Here is a 19,503-nt window from a genome sequence, read left to right as displayed (position 1 = left end):
ATTCTCCAGATGCCCCTGCGTGAAGGGCTGCAGGATTTTGTTGCATGGCAGTTTGACATAAAGGGAGAACATTCAGTAAAAAGCGCCTACAAATTATATGTTGAGCTGGAATCTCAAAAGAAGAGTGGGGGCGTGGGTATGAGTGCTACAGTTACGGGCAACCTGGATACATGCCCGGATGACTCTTGGAAGAGAATCTGGAAGCTACCATGCCCACGAACCGTGCAAATGTTTACGTGGCGGGTAAAACACGAGTCCTTGGCTCTCCTCACTAATATGAAGAAGAGAGGGTTAACTACCGAGACGGTGAAGTGCTACTTTTGTGGCCGAGCTGACGAGGATGGGGCACATCTTTTTGTCAAGTGCAAACATGTGAAGGCAGAATGGAGAGAGTTGATGCTGGAGAAAGAAGGATGGAATTGGAACAAATAACGGCTGTGCATGCAATGATGGACTACTTGTGGGGGCTAGATGAAAGAAAGCGCATGCATATTCTCACCCTCTAGTGGTACTGGTGGAGCGCTAGAAATAAGGTTAGGAAAGGGGAGTTGGGAGCGAAGGCTGGCACCGTGGCAAGGAACACTCGAAGCGCTATACTCGAGTACCTACAGGTGTACGGTTTGAAGAGCAAGAAACCCAGGCCAGACAAGTGGACACCTCCAGTTGACTCGATGGTGAAGATTAATACAGATGGCTCGTTCATCCCAGGTGAGAATCATGCGGGATGGGGAGCTGTGGCGAGAGACTTGACAGGAACTGTCATCGCCGCTTGGGCTGGAAGGCATGAACATGTGCGTGATGCGTTCACGACCGAGGTTGGAGCTCTATCAAGGGATGTCTCGCTTGCGGCGGATCTAGGGATCACGAGGGTGGAGTTTGAAGTTAACTCTCAGCTCCTGTTCGAAGCTATGGATATGAGGAAGGCCGACTCATCACCGTATACTGCGATTATCGAAGACACTAAGTACCAACTTAAGATTTGGTTCGCTAAATATGTAATAAGTGTTTGCCTGTGTGAGGCTAACTCTGTAGCACACGCTTTGGCCAATGTCAGCCGTTTATTCCCTGAGAACCACTTGATGGAGTGGGGGGCCGATGTACCAGCCCAAGTGGATGCTTGTGTTGTGGGCGATATGCCTGCTCACCGTTAAATTATAAAGCTATGCTTTACCTAAAAAAGAAACTATAAAATAATTAAACACAATATGTTATATCTATTTTATTTTTCATTTAATTTTCATCAAAATATGTTGACCACTCCATGCAACAATGCGTGGGGTATCATCTAGTTCTCACAATTTGCAAGACTCGTCATATATTAAAAAAATGGGTGGTGTATTATCAGGTCGCAGAGTCGAACATGGATAGAATTTTCGGCGATCTACGGCGCATACTTGGGAACAACGCCGACAGGGCCGTCGGCCTTTCCAACGACCGATGCAACCAAGGGGAATACGGAGAGGTGGTGCGAGGTTAGAGAGAAATCTAAATCAACGGTGGTATTTTTTGCATTATTCATCCCAACTCTTTCTTTTTTATTCCGAGAGAACCAAATTGCTTACTTCTCAACTCCTCCTAGTGAGGACGGGTGACTGTTGCGGCCGTCAAAGTAACAAGGGCGTTCGCAAGTGTCTTTTCTTTAGTGTTGGTTTAGTGTAATTTTTAATCTTCGACAGACGACTAATCAAAGAAAGAAGAAGGCTAATATGATTTTAAATGTGATACTATTCTTTTTTTTTCCGCATGGTATGTGATACTATTCTTTGCTGGTTGTTACGTGCAAGTTGTCTGTCTATTGTACTTTTTTTTTACATGGGCGAACAGTTACTTTTTCTCATCCCAGGAAACATCAGTGAGCACAGAGCCCAGCAGAGGTTGCCTCGCCGCCGCCGTCCTTGTGTCCGCTTGGGCTGAGCCAGCGGTGACGCGACGGCGAGGGGGGCTGTATATGGGGAAGGTTGCAGCTGCGGCTAGGAAGGACAAAGATGATTACACGTCCAAAGCGCCTACACAAACGGACGCGCGTCCGCTTTTGTCCGTCTGCCGACCCATTCTCGGTCCATTTTTAAGTCGGATTTGCGTCGGCGCGGACACAAGACGGACGCGCGCGCGCCCTCTTTTCTCCCCGCGCGTGCACAACCTCCACCGCCGGTTTCGTGACCGACGCCGCCGGCCATTTTTTCCGATAAAAAAGATACATAGATAGTTTTTGCGTACACAGATAAAAGAAAAGATCAACTACTCGTCGCTTTCCGATTCTGACTCGGTAATGTCCTCCTCCGACGTCTGAATATAGGCGTTATCAGCATGCTCGTCCGTGAAGTCCCACCCCGATGTTTCTCGCAGCTGAAGTCTCATTTGAGCGGTCAGCTTTCGCGTACGCTTGCCCTCCCGATAGGCGGCTCGCTCCGTCCTCCTGGCCTTCCTCTCCGTCCTCCTCTGCTCATAGAACTGACGTTCGTCGACGATGTCCTGCGGGAAGCGTTTGCGCCACACCACCAAGGCTTGCACGTCCATCTCGGCGAGGGTGAGGCGACGCATCCGCCTCCGGTGGACGCGACGATCCTCGTCGGTGAAAAGCCGCGGGAGAGGCGCCAGATCCTGCGCCCGCTGGCTCGACACGTCGGGAAAATTCATCTCCCGTCTCAGCCGCCAGAGGCGGCATGCCGCCGCGTCGTACGCGCGGGCCGCCTGCTCAGCGGTGTCGAAGGTGCCGAGGATGAGCCGCTTCTCGCCAAACAACATCTCGGCGGAGAAGGCGACGGAAGGGCGCTCGCGGACTCCGCGAAAATCCGAAGCGTCAAGGATGCGCATCGACATGCTGGCGCACATGCAACGAGGCTAGTGAGAGGGGGCGAGACGAGTGGGCGGCGGTGGCGGACTGAGTGTGGAGGGAGCGTCATCTTTATAACGAGCACCGGCCGTGGCGCGCCAAAATGCGCGCGCGAACACTGCCCGTGCTCCGGAACGCCAAAGCCATCGCGCGCTAGGCCGAATTTCCCCCGCGCGCGTGAACCTTTCTCGCGCGCTGGCATGGCCGCTGGCATGATCTAAAGCGCGCATGCTCATGAAATGGGTCGGCGCGTTGGGGGCGCTACAGAGCCAAATTTAAAAGAGGACCGACGACTGGCGGGCGGCCGACCCAAACGGACAAAAAACGGACAAAAGCGCTGTCCGTTTGGGTCGGCCCGTTGGAGTTGCTCTAACCCATCAATCACTGTCTCAAGATCCTCGAAACTTCTATTCCTGCAGCCACCGTTGCGTGCAAGAGATCCATCTGGCTAATGCATCAATTGTTACCTCCTAATCATGCAGCTACTCTGCAAGTGTTGCTTCGTGTAGCCACACCCTTTGATCAATCATGTGTGATAGTGTACGGTCGTGTGTGTGCTCTCCGTCTCTTCTGACTCCGAAAGTGACGCCGGCGCGAGCCAGCGGATGGACGCCCTGTGGTCGACGGCGCTGCCTCGCCGGCGAGTGGACGGAGCACGCTGTTGTCAGGATTTATTGCTGTACTCCATTGCTGTAGCACGTTCTAACACTTGTTCGTTGTTCCGTCAGGGAATGGGTTAGCGCTCTCGTCAGGCAACCCCTTGCTGCTTTCAGGGCATTATTGCGAGAGTCAATGATTTGCTTGGGGATTCTAATGGATACTGATCATCGGCAGCACCAGGAATGCTCTAGAGTTTATGATTGTGATTGAACGATTGCGTTGTTGCAATATTTTCTTTCATGGAGACAAATGATTTTCTTCTTGTTGTTCTTAAGGATACCGTGGAAAATATATTTGTATTACTCCCTTCGTCCCATAATATAAGAGTGTTTTTGACCACTCTTATGTTATGCGTGGAGGGAGTATTATATAAGTACAACGCTACATAATATAGGTTCCAAAATAAAAGAGGAAGTACTTATGATAGGAAATTCAACGTAAGATCAGAGTTCTTCATCCAAACAAAATGAAAGATTGAGAGTTTTAAGTAGAAGTGAAAACATAGTGGAACTTTTTGACTGCTGGGTACAAAATAAAAAATTATAGACCAACTATGATGTCTTATTGCATAGTGGCAGAGTAGAAATGGTTGTTTTTACATGAAAACTGACAAATAGCTCCTGATATGATGTTTGTTTTTCAGAAAAAATTAGCTTAACAGAATAAAAAAGATATAGAAAATGTTTTTCAGAAAATTTAAAAAGTATACTGTCAAAACAAATCACGTCCGTACATCTAAAAGTTCGCATGTAATCAATAAAATACTCAACATGTATCTAAAAATGTTCATATATACCAAAAAATATATTCATATCTTAAAAATATTTATTATTGAAAAGTTTCATAAGATTTTAAAAGGTTAGCCGTATGCGTGTAAATGCATGTTCATATGGGGGGGGGGGGGGGGGGTATTTAAGTCCATAAGAAAGTAGCAGAATAGAAAATAAAGGGAAACGATAAGAATAAAGTAAAAATGAATCAACAAAGAAAAAAAAACACATGGGTAGGGCCTAGGAGTAGGCGGGGGTGCACGTTTGCACGGAACGCATAATCTCCTTCAAGTTTATGCCAGCCGAATTTGGCCAACGTTCAGGGTATCAGCTGATCAGTTATGGCTGACATGTGGGCCTCCGCGCGCATCACCATGGAAAATGCAATACATTGTTTTATAGACGTCTAGCCACTGCGTACTCTCCAGACAATTGAAAAAAGAACACCTGTGAACCGACCTATGGTCGGATGATTAGAGGGACAATTGATATCCTCTGCCCATCAGAGTTCAAGTCCTGTTGCTAACATTATTTTCGAATTTATTTCAGAATTTTCAACGATGTGTTTTCAGTGGGAGAAGACATTCCCATCGACAACGAGGCGTTACGGCGACTTCGTAAATCTCAAGATGATATGCCGGCTCAGTCTCTCGAAGATGTGCATATGGATAGAATGTGTGTGTGAGCATTCGTAGAGATGAGTGTATGCGCGTATGTATGATAGCCGCAGCCTACGCCCAGTGGTCCCTGTACACATGGAACAAGAAAATGAATGTTGTTATATCTATAGCAGTAGGTCTGCATCATCCTGTGATTTATGGAAGATGGGTTGTAGATATGAAAAAAATTTCCAGAAAATAACATCCTAGGACACAGTAAATGCAATACATTGTGGCCATATATGCCCTGTTTTCATGTTTTTGTTTTTGAAAATCTACAGTTGCTTCTTTTTCCATACTCTTGTGAAGTACAAAATTCTTTGGGTTTAAGTTATGCTGTTACTACGAGGATAATTTCTTCTATAAGAATTACAAATGGATAAGAAACTAAATCCGAGCTCTCCATATCTCAACATTTGTTGCAGCCATATAAGTTGACATACAATGTATACTTTGAATTTATGACGAGCTAATGAAGGTCAGTAATTACATAATGCAATCAACCATTGTGATAGAAAGCTTATCACTAGCATGATATTACATGGGTGCAGCGGAGCGCGCCAATCCTTCTAGTAACAATAATGGACAGCACTAGAAATTCCTATTGGTTTGTCTCTTAGGCAAGGAGTTGGGCTATCTTTTTTGTTTGAGCAACTGGTGTTGGGCTATCGTACATAGTGACACCCAATAGGCGGGCACAACCACGGGAGCTATATCTCGCTTACAGCAAGATGATAGCTACCCTAGCCTAAAGCTTTCCCGGAGCGCTGTGTCACTGAGCCGGCCCAGTACATTGTGTTTTCTCGGTCGTTCGTTTCTTGTCGCAGCTTTTTTTTTCATTTTCTTTTTTGTTTTTATTATTTATTTCTTCATTAAAATTCGGTAATATATTTCTTTCTCAGTGTTTTTTGTTTTTCAGTTTCTTTTATTTCTTATTTGCACTGATATTTCTTCGGTTTTCATCGGCTTTTTAATTTTCTTTTTTTACTGATTTTCTTTATTCCTTCGGTTTTTTTTCAGTTTTCTTTGTTATCTTTGATTTATTTGTTTCTTTTGTGTTTTTTTACCCCCTTTTCCATCTTCTTGTTCTTCGGTTTTTCGTATGTATCTTGTTTTTCATTGGTTTTCTTTGTTTTTCAATTTTTTAATTATGTTTGCTAGGCTTTCTTTGTGTTCTTATTTTTCCTTTTTCTTTTGATTTTCTCTCTATCTTTTTCGGTTTTCATTTGTTTTCTTTGTTTTTATTATGTTTATAAAAAGTGTTGACCATGTTTTTTCAAAATGTTAAAATTGTATATAAAAATGTTGATTATGTACACAAAAATGTAGAATGGACATTAAGTAAAAGTGTATATAAAAATGTTGATCATGTATATATGACAAATGTTTTCCTATCCCACAGAAGTAGTTACCCTCATGACATACAATATCCACATTTCTTTATACATGTTTAACATTTTCTAAATACATGATCAACATTCTTTTCATACACGTTCTATATTTTAATATATAGTTTCCGTACACATGGGGAACTTTTTTGTACAAAAATTTAAGATATTTCAAATGCTTGATTAACAGTTTTCAAATTCTTGATTAACATTTTTTTATAAATGTTGGAATTCTTTTGTATACAATATGAACATTATTTTATAGACATCTAACATTATTAAAATATTTAATGTACGTTCTATTTTTTTGTATATATCAGGAAAATATTTATATCGCTTCAAGATTTTTTAGTTCCACAATGAACATTTTTTCATACACATTGTTTTTATAAACATCAGAATTTTTTAAATATAATTATTTAATAATTTTAAATGCCCGCTTAAACATTTTTTGGTTTTTTCATACACGTTGTATTGTTTGTATGCATTTTTCATATACATGAAAACCATTTTTTTGTACAAATTTAACATTTTCCAAATGCTTTATTCAATTTTTTGAAATATTTTATCTCAAGTTTCTTTTTTAAAAGATATATTTATAATAATTCGAAAGTATAAACAAAAGTGGAAAAAGAAAGCAAAAAACGAAACATAGAACCTGAAGAAAAATGAGGTTGTGGCCTGTGGCCTTCGGCCTCCTGGGCGCTGTGTCAGCCGGCACAACTAGTAAGCTTGCATGTGCAACGCACGTTAACAGATATTATATCATGTATTTGTAGTTTTTTTTAATTTGATCTGTGTAATGAATAAGGATTTTCTGTGATGATAAGTACATCATTTTCTAAAATATTTTTGGGATAACAACTTAATTATTTGAAGTGCATTGCTTGACCAGTTACACCAAAATGAAAGGTTGATTTGAACATTGGGCAAAAAGGGCTCTTCATACATCAAACAAGGTATCCATTAGCTGCCATAATCATCTCAGTGCCTCTTCTCTTTCTCCGATCGGCATCCTTCATCCGGGCACGGACACCCAACTGGTGCCGGTTAACCCATCTGACACGGAGCTTGTTGTATGCCTTGTACGCCTTCATCTCATCTATAACCTTCATGATCGAGTGCTTCTCCCCACCAATAGTGCTAGTAAGCTTGCACGTACAACACGTCTCGATCATGACTCTTTTTAGTGATACACCTACTACAAAACACACACATTTATAGAGCAAACAGAACACTCACGAAGCTTGAAAATAATAGCCACCATATACGGCTCACTATGATCATGTCAATCGGGTTACATTGAAAAGTGGGTACCGAAGATAAGATCCATGGATGGCATATGGTCCAATATTGCTCACATAACAAACAATGAACATAATATAATGTACTGACCACAATGCCCAACCATGTTATGATTTTTTTTTTAGAATTTAAACACCTGAAATTGTGCACACCAAGTAACATTGTTACTAACATCGAGTGATACAGACCGTAAAGCCGGCCATAGCTTGTTAGAAATATGTAGGAATAGAATACCTAAAGCTTATTGGGACACTGCAAGCCAGTTATAGCTTATTTCTTAAGTAGCAAAAGGGGCTACTTGCAATCCATTCTGGATAAGACTTACCACCTTAAGGCAAACCTGAACATGCTGATAGTACAGACCGTAAGTAAAATAAGGTAGAACATATGCCTTTCAAAATGTTCAGAATAAATGAAAGCAACAAAAGGAAAAGACAAGCTTGATTTACATGCTCGTCCCCCTTCTGGTTGCTCTCACATATAATATTTCAAGAAAAAAAACAGTATCAACACATAAAACTCGCAAACCTGGTGGCTTTAGCCTCACCACCTGAAGCATTTTGCCATTCAGCTCTCTCTAGAAAAAAAGGTGAATACAGTTGTAATATTTAACATATGTGGACGTTTTGTGAGAAGTGGTTATGGAGTGGTTCACGCCAGCGCAAAATGCCAACGGAGGTCGACCTCCATGGAGGTGGCTATTTTGAAAAAATAAATCAAAAAACATATTTTAAACTTTCAAAAAATTCTAAACAAAATCATACATGTTAACATGGATGTATTCTTGTGTGTAAATTTTGAAGATGAAATACATTATAATGAGAGCTACAAAAAAAGGACAAATCGCGTATTTCCAACTAATAAACAGCACAAACACTGTTCACTATTAGAAATGCAGGATTTTCTTTTTTTGTGTAGCTCTCACCATTATGTATTTCGTTGTCAGATTTTATACACATGTAGAATATATCCATATGAATGTGTAGAATTTTTTTCAAAATTTTTTGAAACACCAAAATGTAATTATTAAAATTTTCAAAATATCCACCTCCATGGAGGTCGCCCGCCAAAAGCCCTCACTCGCCACGCCAGTTCCTATTCGGTACTTAACGCGCCGTTTAGGTCGTTACTGGTATGCGGCCCTCACGTGTCAACTGTGTTGGGCCGACCCATGTAACGTTATTGTTACCTTCGGTTTTGGGAAGCTACTAGAAGCTTCTGATTCAGGATTTTTTTTCTATGTTTTTCTGTTTGATTTTTTGCTGGTTTTTGTTTGGTTCTTTCTCCTTCTTTATTTTTCATTTCTATTTTTGTGAATATTTTTCAATTTCGTAAAAAAGTTAAATTCATGAACTCTTTCAAAATTCATTTTTTTGAAATGTATGAATCTTTTCAAAATTTGCGAACCTTTTTCAAATCCATGAACTTTTTCAAACCCGTGAACATTTTTGAACCTGTAATTTTTTTCAAACTCACATTCTTTTTTCAACTTCACAAACTTTTCTCAAATGATTGAACTTTTTTTAATTTTGTGTCTTTTTTAAATTCATGCACTATTTTCAATTTTATGATTTTCCTCAGATATGTGCTTATTTAAAAGTCAACGGTCAAAGTCGTCAATGGTTGACCGGTCAATAGTGAACCGAGCGAACCAAGTGGCTGTGTGAGCAAACCAAGTGTCTGTGTGAGCTAACCAAGTGACGAGCGAGCGGCCAGCACGTTTGTTGGGTCGGCCCAAGCAAGCGGTCGCTGAGTGCGAGTTTGCAAACCAGCGCGTGAAGCACCGATAAGGAGGAGTCCTGGTTCTCTTTTCGTTGCTGGACAACCTTTTTTGTTTCTTTGTAGCGGTTCTGTACAGTTACTTTCACTAGTAAGGTGCCCATGCGTTGCAACTGTTATTCCAAAATGTGATATATTGCATAAAGAAATAAAATATTGGACTAGAGAGTACACATCAATTTTCTTTTAAATAGAAAAAGAAGAGAAATATATTTCTACAGGGTATTGAACAAAAGAAAGAGATAGTTCTGCATGAAGTAAATAGCTCAACATGAAGTAAATGCATAACAAGTATAACAAAGAATGCATAGCACACATGTCAAGTAGACGGACTAGATCACCGGAGACAAACGAGCCGAGTGTTGGACTTGGCCATGTTCTATGCCTCCATGTCCATCTTCGTTGGAAATGGAGCAAGGACGCCTTTTCTGGGATGCACCATTGGTGAATGACCGCAAGCCAAGGGACATTGCGCCTCTGATGTACGAGGCGTCCAAGAGGAAAAATTGAAAGGTGCCAAGCTCTCAACAACGATGCTTGAGTGTAGAAAATTAACATCTCGACCGCCTTCTCCCTGAATCATTTGCGTCAGTTTGTTACCCTATGGACAACACTCTGTGGCTTCCGTCTTGAAGCAAATGTCGAGAATGATATTGTGTGGAAGCATATAGCTAGCGGGAAATACACGGTCGCGTAGGCATACAAAGCGCAATTCCTTGGCACAATTAAATCCCCTATGGAGCACGGTATGTGGAAGGCTCGGGCTCACCCCCCCCCCCCCCCCAAGTCAAGTTCTTCACTTGGTTGGCTACTCAAAGCAAAATTTGGACGACAGATAGATTGGAGAAGCGCAAATGGCCAAACTGTTGCCTTTGTACACTTTGCAAGAGGGAGCAAGAGTCCATTCTTCACTTGGTTGGCTACAACGGGTGAGCATCGATATTTCCTCATGACACCTCTCAAACACCATCAAAGATTGGTGGTGGGCCTTTCCGACACATCTATCCCCAACAGGAACGCGATGGACTCGCTCACCATGCTCGCCGGCTGGACCATTTGGTACGAGAGAAACACACGGGTATTCCGTTAGAAGACTGCTCTGCTGATGGTCCTCCTCACCAATACAAAAAAGGAGGCCACACTTTGGGTAACTATGGGTGCTAGAAAGTTGGGAGATCTAATGCCACGAGAGTAGTTGAGCACTTTTTTGGGATGTTGCGGCGCTGTCTATTCCTCTTATTTAATGAATGAGGCAAATCTTTTGCCTCTTTTCAAAAATAAAAATAAACAAGCTGAGTGTGCCAAACGAACAAGAGTGCATGGATCTTGGCAATCATTAGGTAGATGGCGGTGACGTCTACAGAACTAGATAGAGGTATCCACAGCTGCAAATGGGCAAGCATTTTAAATTAGCAATTAGAGTGTCAATTAAGAAAAAAAATATGTTCAATAGTAATCTTATTATGAGTCAGCCATAAGGATCAACAAAGTGTAGAAAAGTCAATCCAGAAAACATGGAGAAATTGACCCTATGTACTACATAAGTGCGCAAATAAATCAGTAAATAAGCCGGGTTCCAGGTAATGTTTGACCAAAATCGAATGCAAGAATTCTTTATGAGAGTGGGGGCTTTCTGATTTCATGATGTTGGGGGAAACAAGGGCAAGTATATCTCAAACAAATCACTTCGACTCGACGAGGGCCGAAGATGAAGTGGAGGGAAGCCGTTCAATAAATAGAGGCGAAAATCTTGAAAAGGCGCAAAAGAAATTCAAAGTTTAGGAAATCAAAAGATTTTTTTAGGATTAAACAAAATGGTTCACAAATAAAAGCGCTAGTGCCACAACTAGTCAATTTTTTATACGTTTCATAACTGGATCGGGTTTCACTATCAAAAGATAATGAAGCAACATAAAAAGTGTCTCGGTGGAACAAAGAAACAAAAGAACTTGAAAGTAAGGTTCAAAACAAGCCCTGTTCCCGAGCTTCCAAATCTCCCAGCACAACGTTGCCAATCCAACAATTTACAGGTTCCTACTCTAAGGTAGGAATCTGGGAATCCACCAAAAGTATTGGGAGAAACACCCAGGCATGTCCCCAGCAGCAATAGTCTCACTCACTATATTCGACACATATTTGGCAGCAAAGCAATGGAAGAAAAGGTGGTGAATATTTTCATTATCATGGATTGTTCATCCACCAGTAGGGAACGTGAGCTGGGGTTTAGACCGTCGTGAGACAGTGTTTTTACCCTACTTATGGCAGAAGCGACATATTTTTTTATCTCAAGATCCTTCGCATCGAGCTTCCCTTGATCTTTTGGTCTACGTACCGCGTTCCACTTCGTGAGGCCGTATTTACGCTTAAGCTTGTCAGATTGACAGACAAATCTGGATTTGCACCAAACCAATCTTTCTTGTACCCCTTCAAGTATTTTAAAGAAGGACAATGCGAACATCGGCAAACTCATAAGAACAACATTGATTAGAACAAGTCTTACCCCATAAGACATGAGCTTGCCCATTCAACAACGAGTTTTTTCTCACAACGTTCTCCAATGCCCTTCCATTCCTTGTTGAGGAGATTTCCAAAATGCATCAGAATACAAATTGAGACGGGAAGAGCAAGACTAACAATCAAACAATTATTTGTACCGATCCATTTCTTCTTTAGCTTTTCCAAAGCAGGAGAGTTCATTCTTGTGAAAATTTATTGTGAGGCACGATAACAACTCGAACAAACTAAGAATCAATTCCATATCTCCGCGGTGCTCCATGAAGATGATGGTTTATGCAAGGCCAAAAACTCCACTGCCAACAAGATACAGAATGAGGCCACCAACTTGCCTCGCCTCCTTAGCCTGGCCTGGCCAATGAGCACCATGAGAAAGGTTTGCAACAATATTGAAGAGAATGGGTGACAAAGGATCTTTGTGACGAAATACTTTTCTGGTCTACAACCAATGACCAACGTCATCATTCACACCAATGCTATCACCGCAAACGAAAATAAATAAATCAATCCACTCTCATTATTTTGCGAGGAAGCCTTTTATGCACACGGTTTGTGCAAAAAAGGTCATTTTACTTTGTCATAAGCTTTTCCCAAATTCTCCTTAAAGATAATTATCATGTTATGTTCATGCATTCATGCGTGTGTAATAGCAAAAAGTCAGCGAATGATTGGTCCCAATCAGACCCTATTATATTGTTCTTGCCTGAAACCAGAGTCTTGTTATTTAGAGAGCAAGAAACTCGTGCAAATGGTCATAAGATTCAGACTAACGAATCCCGCCAGCAGGCAGGTACAGTGCATGCATATATTATTATACAATTACTTTGCCAATTCCCTCTCTTATTTTCCACTTCTTCCGGCCGGTCCTGACCCCGTCAGAATTCTCCCCCGCAAGCACGCGAGGCAGCATGCAGACCGGAGACCACGCCAATCGAAGCAGTAGGCACGTCACCTACGTACTCCCAAAAGCTATATAAGCATGACTCCGTTCCATGCTTCAAAGCACCCATCACCGCAACCAGCTAGCAATTAACCAAGCTAAGAACCCTGCTTCGAGAATTACAGCTGCTGGCATAGTTTTCTTCCTCACAAGTCACAAGTATATTGTGATCAAGTGATCGGCGCGCGTTGGCGTCACAAGCCATGGCGTCCTCCAAGGGCTCCTGGGCCGCACTCGCATTGCTCCTCCTTGTTGTTCTCGCGTCCACGGCCGTAAATGGCGACCACAAGCTCTCCGCCGGGTACTACGACAAGACGTGCCCCAACGTGCAGCGCGTCGTGCGGCAGGTCATGGCGTACAAGGTCGCCGGCGAGCCCGCCGTCGCACCCGCCATCCTCCGCCTCTTCTTCCACGACTGCTTCGTCAACGTATGTACCGAAATACCTACCGCACTCATGTCCTGTTCACCTGCTGATCCCTAGCTAATTACGATGTGCAAAACGCTGCGTGCGTGCAGGGATGCGATGCCTCCGTTCTCCTGGACGGCACGTACTTCTCCGAGAGCGAGAAGGACGCGCGGCCCAACGCTTCCCTCCGAGGCTTCGAGGTGATCGACGAGATCAAGTCCGTGCTGGAGCACGACTGCCCGGCCACCGTCTCCTGCGCCGACGTGCTCGCCCTGGCGTCCCGGGACGCCGTCGCCATGCTCGGAGGGCCCGCCTGGAGCATGCCCCTCGGCCGCATGGACTCTCGCACCGCCGACAGGGACGGCGCCGAGAACCTCCCCAGCCCACACGACAACTACACCTCGCTCGTCTCGACGTTCAGGGAGCGCGGCCTCGACGCCCGCGACATGACCGCGCTCTCCGGCGCGCACACTGTAGGGATGGCCAACTGCGAGAACTACAGGCGCCGCATCTACGGCACCGACGGCGACACCAACATCGATCCCTCCTTCGCGGAGACCAGGCGGCAGACGTGCCCCGACGGTGACAATGAGGGTGGCATGGCGCCATTTGACGAGCAGACGCCGATGACATTCGACAACGCCTACTACAAGGATCTGATCGCGCGGCGTGGCCTCCTCAGCTCCGACCAAGCACTCTACGGCTCGGGCGGGCGGCAGGACAATCTTGTGGAGATGTATAGCAGGGACGGTAAGAGGTTCGCGAAGGACTTCGCCAAGGCCATGGTAAAGATGGGGAACATACGCCCGTCCAAGGGGACCACGGTGGAGGTCAGGCTCAATTGCAAGATGGTCAACTAGCAATTGATATAATGATTTACTACAAGAATCTGATAGTGCAGCCCATTCATGTTTGGGTTCAATTTGTGTTTTTGGGTCAAGTTTGTCAAATAATTGTAAATGTGTATTCCTTTATTCATTCATTAGTTTGCCAATCATGTATTTTCTTCATCTCACAAAAAAATCATGTATTTTCTTCCTTCTAATGGTGTATGATTCAAATTTTATACTCTCTTTCCAAGATATATCGTTTTGCTTTTGGTATTTTCCTAGATAGTTCGTCCATCTATTTATCTAATCGGATTTCCTAAATCTCAACTAGATGATATTTAGCTATGTCATATCTAAGTCCATCACCACATGATAAAAAAAATGCTAAAATATTGGTGCAACTGTGCTCGCGCTCATACGTTTTGTTTTCCCGTTGTTTGCGATGCATTGTCTTCTACGGCCAGGCCCAATAGTGATTTTTTTCTTCGAAAAACAGGGCACCGCTCCAGCTCCACATTTTTATACTAGTTTGGGATTCGCAGTCCCTAGACTTTCTAGGGTTCCAACTTGCCCTCTGGCGATCTCGCTAGAGTCCATGTCAAATCTCACCGGCGGCCGGAGTTTGTCTTCGGCGGTTGGTGATCATACCCAGAATAGATTTTGTCAATTCGTTTGCATGGCGGAACCACCTACTTTGGGGGATGGGGGTCGTAAGCTAGGGTTTCGCAGATAAGCAACAATTGGGAGAATGAGAAGGAGGAAGGTGCAGGGGCAGAAGGGAACAAGGCGGCGGAAACTAGGGCCGTGTGATCAACGGCAGCCAGAGGAGGAGGACAGGAAGGTATGGCGGCCGATGGAGGAGGTAGATCAGAGTTGGGGGAGGAAGAATTCTGGGACTATTACGGTCCCAAGCCGGAGCTTGAAGACCACTTCGCACACATGAAGTTTGTCAAATAAATTGTAAATGTATTCCTTCATTCATTCATTAGTTTGCCAATCATGTATTTTCTTCATTTTGCAAAAAAAATCATGTATTTTCTTCCTTCTAATGGTGTATGATTCGAAATTTAAACTCTCTTTCCAAGATATATCATTTTGCTTTACACAGATTCTTTTCCTGTTCGTACAGGAGTATAGTAAGGAAAAACTGCTTGACCGAATCAAGGTCAAGATAACTAGTGTGATTCCTACACTGGGACATCAGGAAGTGTTTTCACACCATCGACCGACATCGATTCATCGAAATTAAAATTGAATTAAACTACATGATAAACAGAGTAAAATCAACTAAAGTACCCCAAAAAATGGAATTTCATCAAAATCTTTATTTTTTTTGGTATTTTCCAAGATAGTTGGTCCATCTATTTATCTAATTGGATTTCCTAAATCTCAACTAGATGAAATTTAGCTATGTCATATCTAAGTCCATCACCACATGATCAAAAAAAAATTGCTACAAGATTGGTGCAACTGTGCTCGTGCTCGTACGTTTTGTTTTTCCGTTGTTTGCAATGCATTGTCTTCTGTGGGCCAGACCCAATAGTGACTTTTTTCTTCAAAAAACAGGGCACCGCCCCAGCTCCAAATTTTTATATATGAAGCCAACACCAAAACACAACGTCAGTGAAGGTGCTCGGGGCAAGCACATGCACCTAACCCAGGAAACAGAAAGAAAATTTGGACCTCCAAGTCTGGAAAACCCAAAAAATAGAACACAGAATCCTCACAGGGGGAATGGGTACACAAACTCCAGATCTGAGCAGGTACTAAGGCTAGGATGATCAACACAACGCCGCCACCCAGTTCAATTGCACCGCAACCCACACAAGATAACTCTTGTGAGATGGGGAACTACCCCATCAGCCTGTATCCAGCCAAAGAAGTATGGGAGGCGTTAGAGCAAGCCCCCAGATCACCTTGGTAGAAGCCTCCAGACTTGATCGATCCGCACATGCACACAACACCCTCGAGAGATCGCCACACTTCTCAGGACATCCTACAAACCAAACCAAGGTACGCCATTAAAACACATGTTGTTCAACACTTCCAAATGGCCCAAAGAACACCTGCATGCATGACATTAGCAACAACATTTTTGCTATTACTAAGCCACCATCCTGTTATGCTTTCAAAACCAGGCTCAGGACAACAACTGCCAATAGGTTGAATACTTCGCCAAAGTTCTTTAGCCACTACACACTCAAAGAAGAGGTGAGTGCAGGATTCAAGCTCAGAGCAAAACAAGCAATGCAAGTCATCGACATTCTGCCTTTTACTGAGATTATCTATGAGAATCTTATTGTGCGCTAAAAGCCACAAAAGATGTGAATTCTAGGGGGAACATGAACCTGCCAAACAACAGGAACAAAAGTGGGCACTAGACCCCTAAAATCAACTACAAAATACAAAGAGCTAACAGTGTATTCTCCTTTGGAATTAAGTTTCCAAATGAGAGTCCTTATCAGCAGATAAAGAAAGAGACCTAGCAATGCTAATCAAATCAAACCACTGGTGCATGCGCCTCTCATCTACACACCTCCTAAATGTTAGTTTAAGGTTCAAACCATCCTAGGCATCAGGTATGGTGATACATTGCTCATTACAGATTACAGTACCCAGAACTGAAGAGCAAGATTAGAGAAACCCAAACCACTGATTTCCCAAAACTTCACTTTTCTCCCATTCCCCACTTGCCAATTATAACCAAAATTGCAGCCTGAGCAGCCCATATCACTCCTTTCCAAAAAGGAGAGGCAAGGAGGGTAGTAATGGAACAGAGGTTGGGAGCATTGGTTTTGTATTTAAAATCTATAATCTATTTCCACATCTTTTCCTCTCCCGGCTCATATCTATTAGCCCAAGAGGCTAAGAGGCATAGGTTAGAGGTCCAAACCAAAGTAGTATATAGTCATATCTTTTGTCCTGACATGATTGGCAGTATATACAAGTTAGTAGCCTAGATATGCAATTAGACGTGAAGCTATGGCACAATCCAATGGTTTCAAAATTTTGTTGTTTTCACCTCAATGTCACCATGTTTAAGCATAATTCTTCAAGAGTAATGCATGCTGCATAGCTCATTAGGATATCAAATGTTCCTACTTGACATGTTGCAGATTACTCTTCGGCTTTTAATGTAGTGTTGGATTTCTCATTTGGTATGTATATCAGTATATGTGGGACTAAATGCCGATTAAGAGAGTGGTGATACATAAATAATTGAACCTTTGTTTTATTCCATGCATGTATTATTATTTCACACTTACTTTTGCTAAGAAGATAGTTCAGTGTTGCCTGAGATTGTATGATATGCCCTTGATCCTCTTATCTATCATGCGTTTCAGACATTTGTTACTCCGATAACTAGGTAATTGTTCTCTATACATTGTACTGTAACTTAAAATACAAGATTAATGACATTATCACTTTTTAATGTAGATGAATCCAATTATATATGCAAGCAGGGACCACGTGAGGAGGCGATATAGAAACATATTTGAATTACTTTGTATAAGCATGCAGAAAATGAAAAACGACATACAATTGTAGACATATTGTAGAGCACATGATAACTGATCTAGTAGGGAGGGGTTTACATGTTATTTTGAATATTGTATTTTAGCTAGATGCCTCACTGTATAATTACCATTAGATTTATTGCATAATAAAATTTTATAATTCTATTTTGTTGTTTATTGGCTACATAATCATACGGTCATATACAAAATAAAGGTCAGTGTTACACTTTTAGAAATGTGTCATTACCTAAAATATTTTTTATTATGCAATGAAGCGATAAATAGTACTAAAAAATATCTAAATAGGATAAAAGTAAATACTTAATTTTTTTGAAAAACTAAAAGATGGTGCCCTCACATTTGCGAGGGCCACCTTACTAGTTGTTGTGAAAACATTAGATACATCCACCTTGATCATGAAAATAACAAAGTTCATCTAGTGAAAAGCAGTGAGCTAAAAATGCACCAAAACTAATTAAAAAGGGGCATATGTGATCTACTATATACATTCCAGTGACAAGGTACACATGAGGCAAAAACCCGTTGTGTCATAAAAAAGAAAGGCTTGCAATTCCTCCCCCCTTATATCATCTGACCAACCTTTTGCGATGTCATGGGTTCGACTCCCTCATGTCTTGTATTTGTAATCCCCATTTTCTTTCATGTTTGCACACACTAGCAAGTGGGTCCCACCACTAGTGCAGAACCAGGCTATAACACCGGCTCGTAAGGCCCTTTAGTGCCGGTTCTATAACCGGCACTAAAGGGTGGGGACGAAAGGTCCCCGCTTAGTCCCGGTTCAACACGAACCGCCACTAAAGGGCCACCACGTGGCACGAGCCCGCGCCGAGGGCTGGGATACCTTTAGTACTAGTTGGTAACACCAACCGGTACTAAAAGTTTTAGGGGGTTTGGGGTTTATGATTTCTTTTTCCTTTAATTTTGTGTTTTCCATTTAATTCTTTTTCATTTACTAGTATTTTACGATACTACATATTGTACACGTTATGCATATATATATAAATAGAATGTATATATATATATATATATATATATATATATATATACACACACACACAAAAAAAATACTATTCTGATCACGGGATCAGAATAATATTCTGATCACAACCTGAACTGCCTGAGTAACACGCCTCACCTTCTCCGTGAACTAGCTAGGTTGAACTTCCCGCAACATTTCCCGCAACATTTCCCAAATAGGACTTGCTATATATCGTTGGAAAGCTATGGACACCAATATCATGACCCAACTTAATTTTTTGGCAAAATATAAACGGTTTAAGAGCAGTTTTAAAAACCGTTTTTTATTCGCATAAAAAACGTGAATCATATTTTTGATCGCATTTCTAGACCATTTATCGGAATGAGGCATATAATATGGCCTTGGAAAGCTGCTGCAAAACCGCTCCTTCCACATGTTGAAAGTTTTTTCTAATTCCCTATGATTAAAGAGTAATTTGGAAAAACGTAAAAATTTCGTAAACCGAACAGCCGAGTTCATTATGTCATTTCTAAACAGCTAATCTAATGGAGGCATATGGCGTTGGAAAGCTTATTAAAATGCGATACTTTTTCATCTTGAATTTTTTTTCTAATTTTGAATGATTTAAAGAGTAATTTAGAAAATGGTCCAAGTCCTACCGTGTTCGTATTTTCGAGCTAATTTTTTAATAGTGCGTCCGAATGCAGCAAATGATATGGCTTTGGGAAGCTTGAACAAATACGAAAATTTTTGGTATGTATTGTTTCTCCCAATTCTTTACGGCTTTAAGTCAGTTTTGAAAATGGTGAAAAAGATATTTTCGCTGTAATTTCTACGAACTTTATTGGAATTGGGCAAATAATATACTGTTGAAAAGCTACGGAAAATGCGAAACTTTTT

At 42.0% G+C, this 19,503-nt stretch overlaps 1 protein-coding gene across 1 annotated transcript; it reads left to right on the top strand.

The window, feature by feature from the left end:
- The first annotated feature begins 13,051 nt into the window (after window positions 1–13,051).
- Window positions 13,052–14,115, top strand: LOC123156302 (peroxidase 4). Its single transcript, XM_044574437.1, has 2 exons — window positions 13,052–13,276; window positions 13,366–14,115. The coding sequence occupies exons 1-2, from the start codon at window positions 13,052–13,054 to the stop codon at window positions 14,113–14,115; spliced, it is 975 nt and encodes a 324-aa protein (XP_044430372.1).
- Window positions 14,116–19,503: the final 5,388 nt, after the last annotated feature.

Source organism: Triticum aestivum, chromosome 7B, assembly GCF_018294505.1.
Source record: "Triticum aestivum cultivar Chinese Spring chromosome 7B, IWGSC CS RefSeq v2.1, whole genome shotgun sequence".
Lineage (NCBI taxonomy): Eukaryota > Viridiplantae > Streptophyta > Magnoliopsida > Poales > Poaceae > Triticum > Triticum aestivum.
This window is presented reverse-complemented; position numbering and strand designations above follow the sequence as displayed.

Bases quoted from the DNA above. Each gene is read 5' to 3' on its own strand.
- LOC123156302 (XM_044574437.1), top strand. From the start codon at position 13,052: ATGGCGTCCTCCAAGGGCTCCTGGGCCGCACTCGCATTGCTCCTCCTT. The intron at 13,277-13,365 runs GTATGTACCGAA...GCGTGCGTGCAG, and splicing joins TCCACGACTGCTTCGTCAAC to GGATGCGATGCCTCCGTTCT.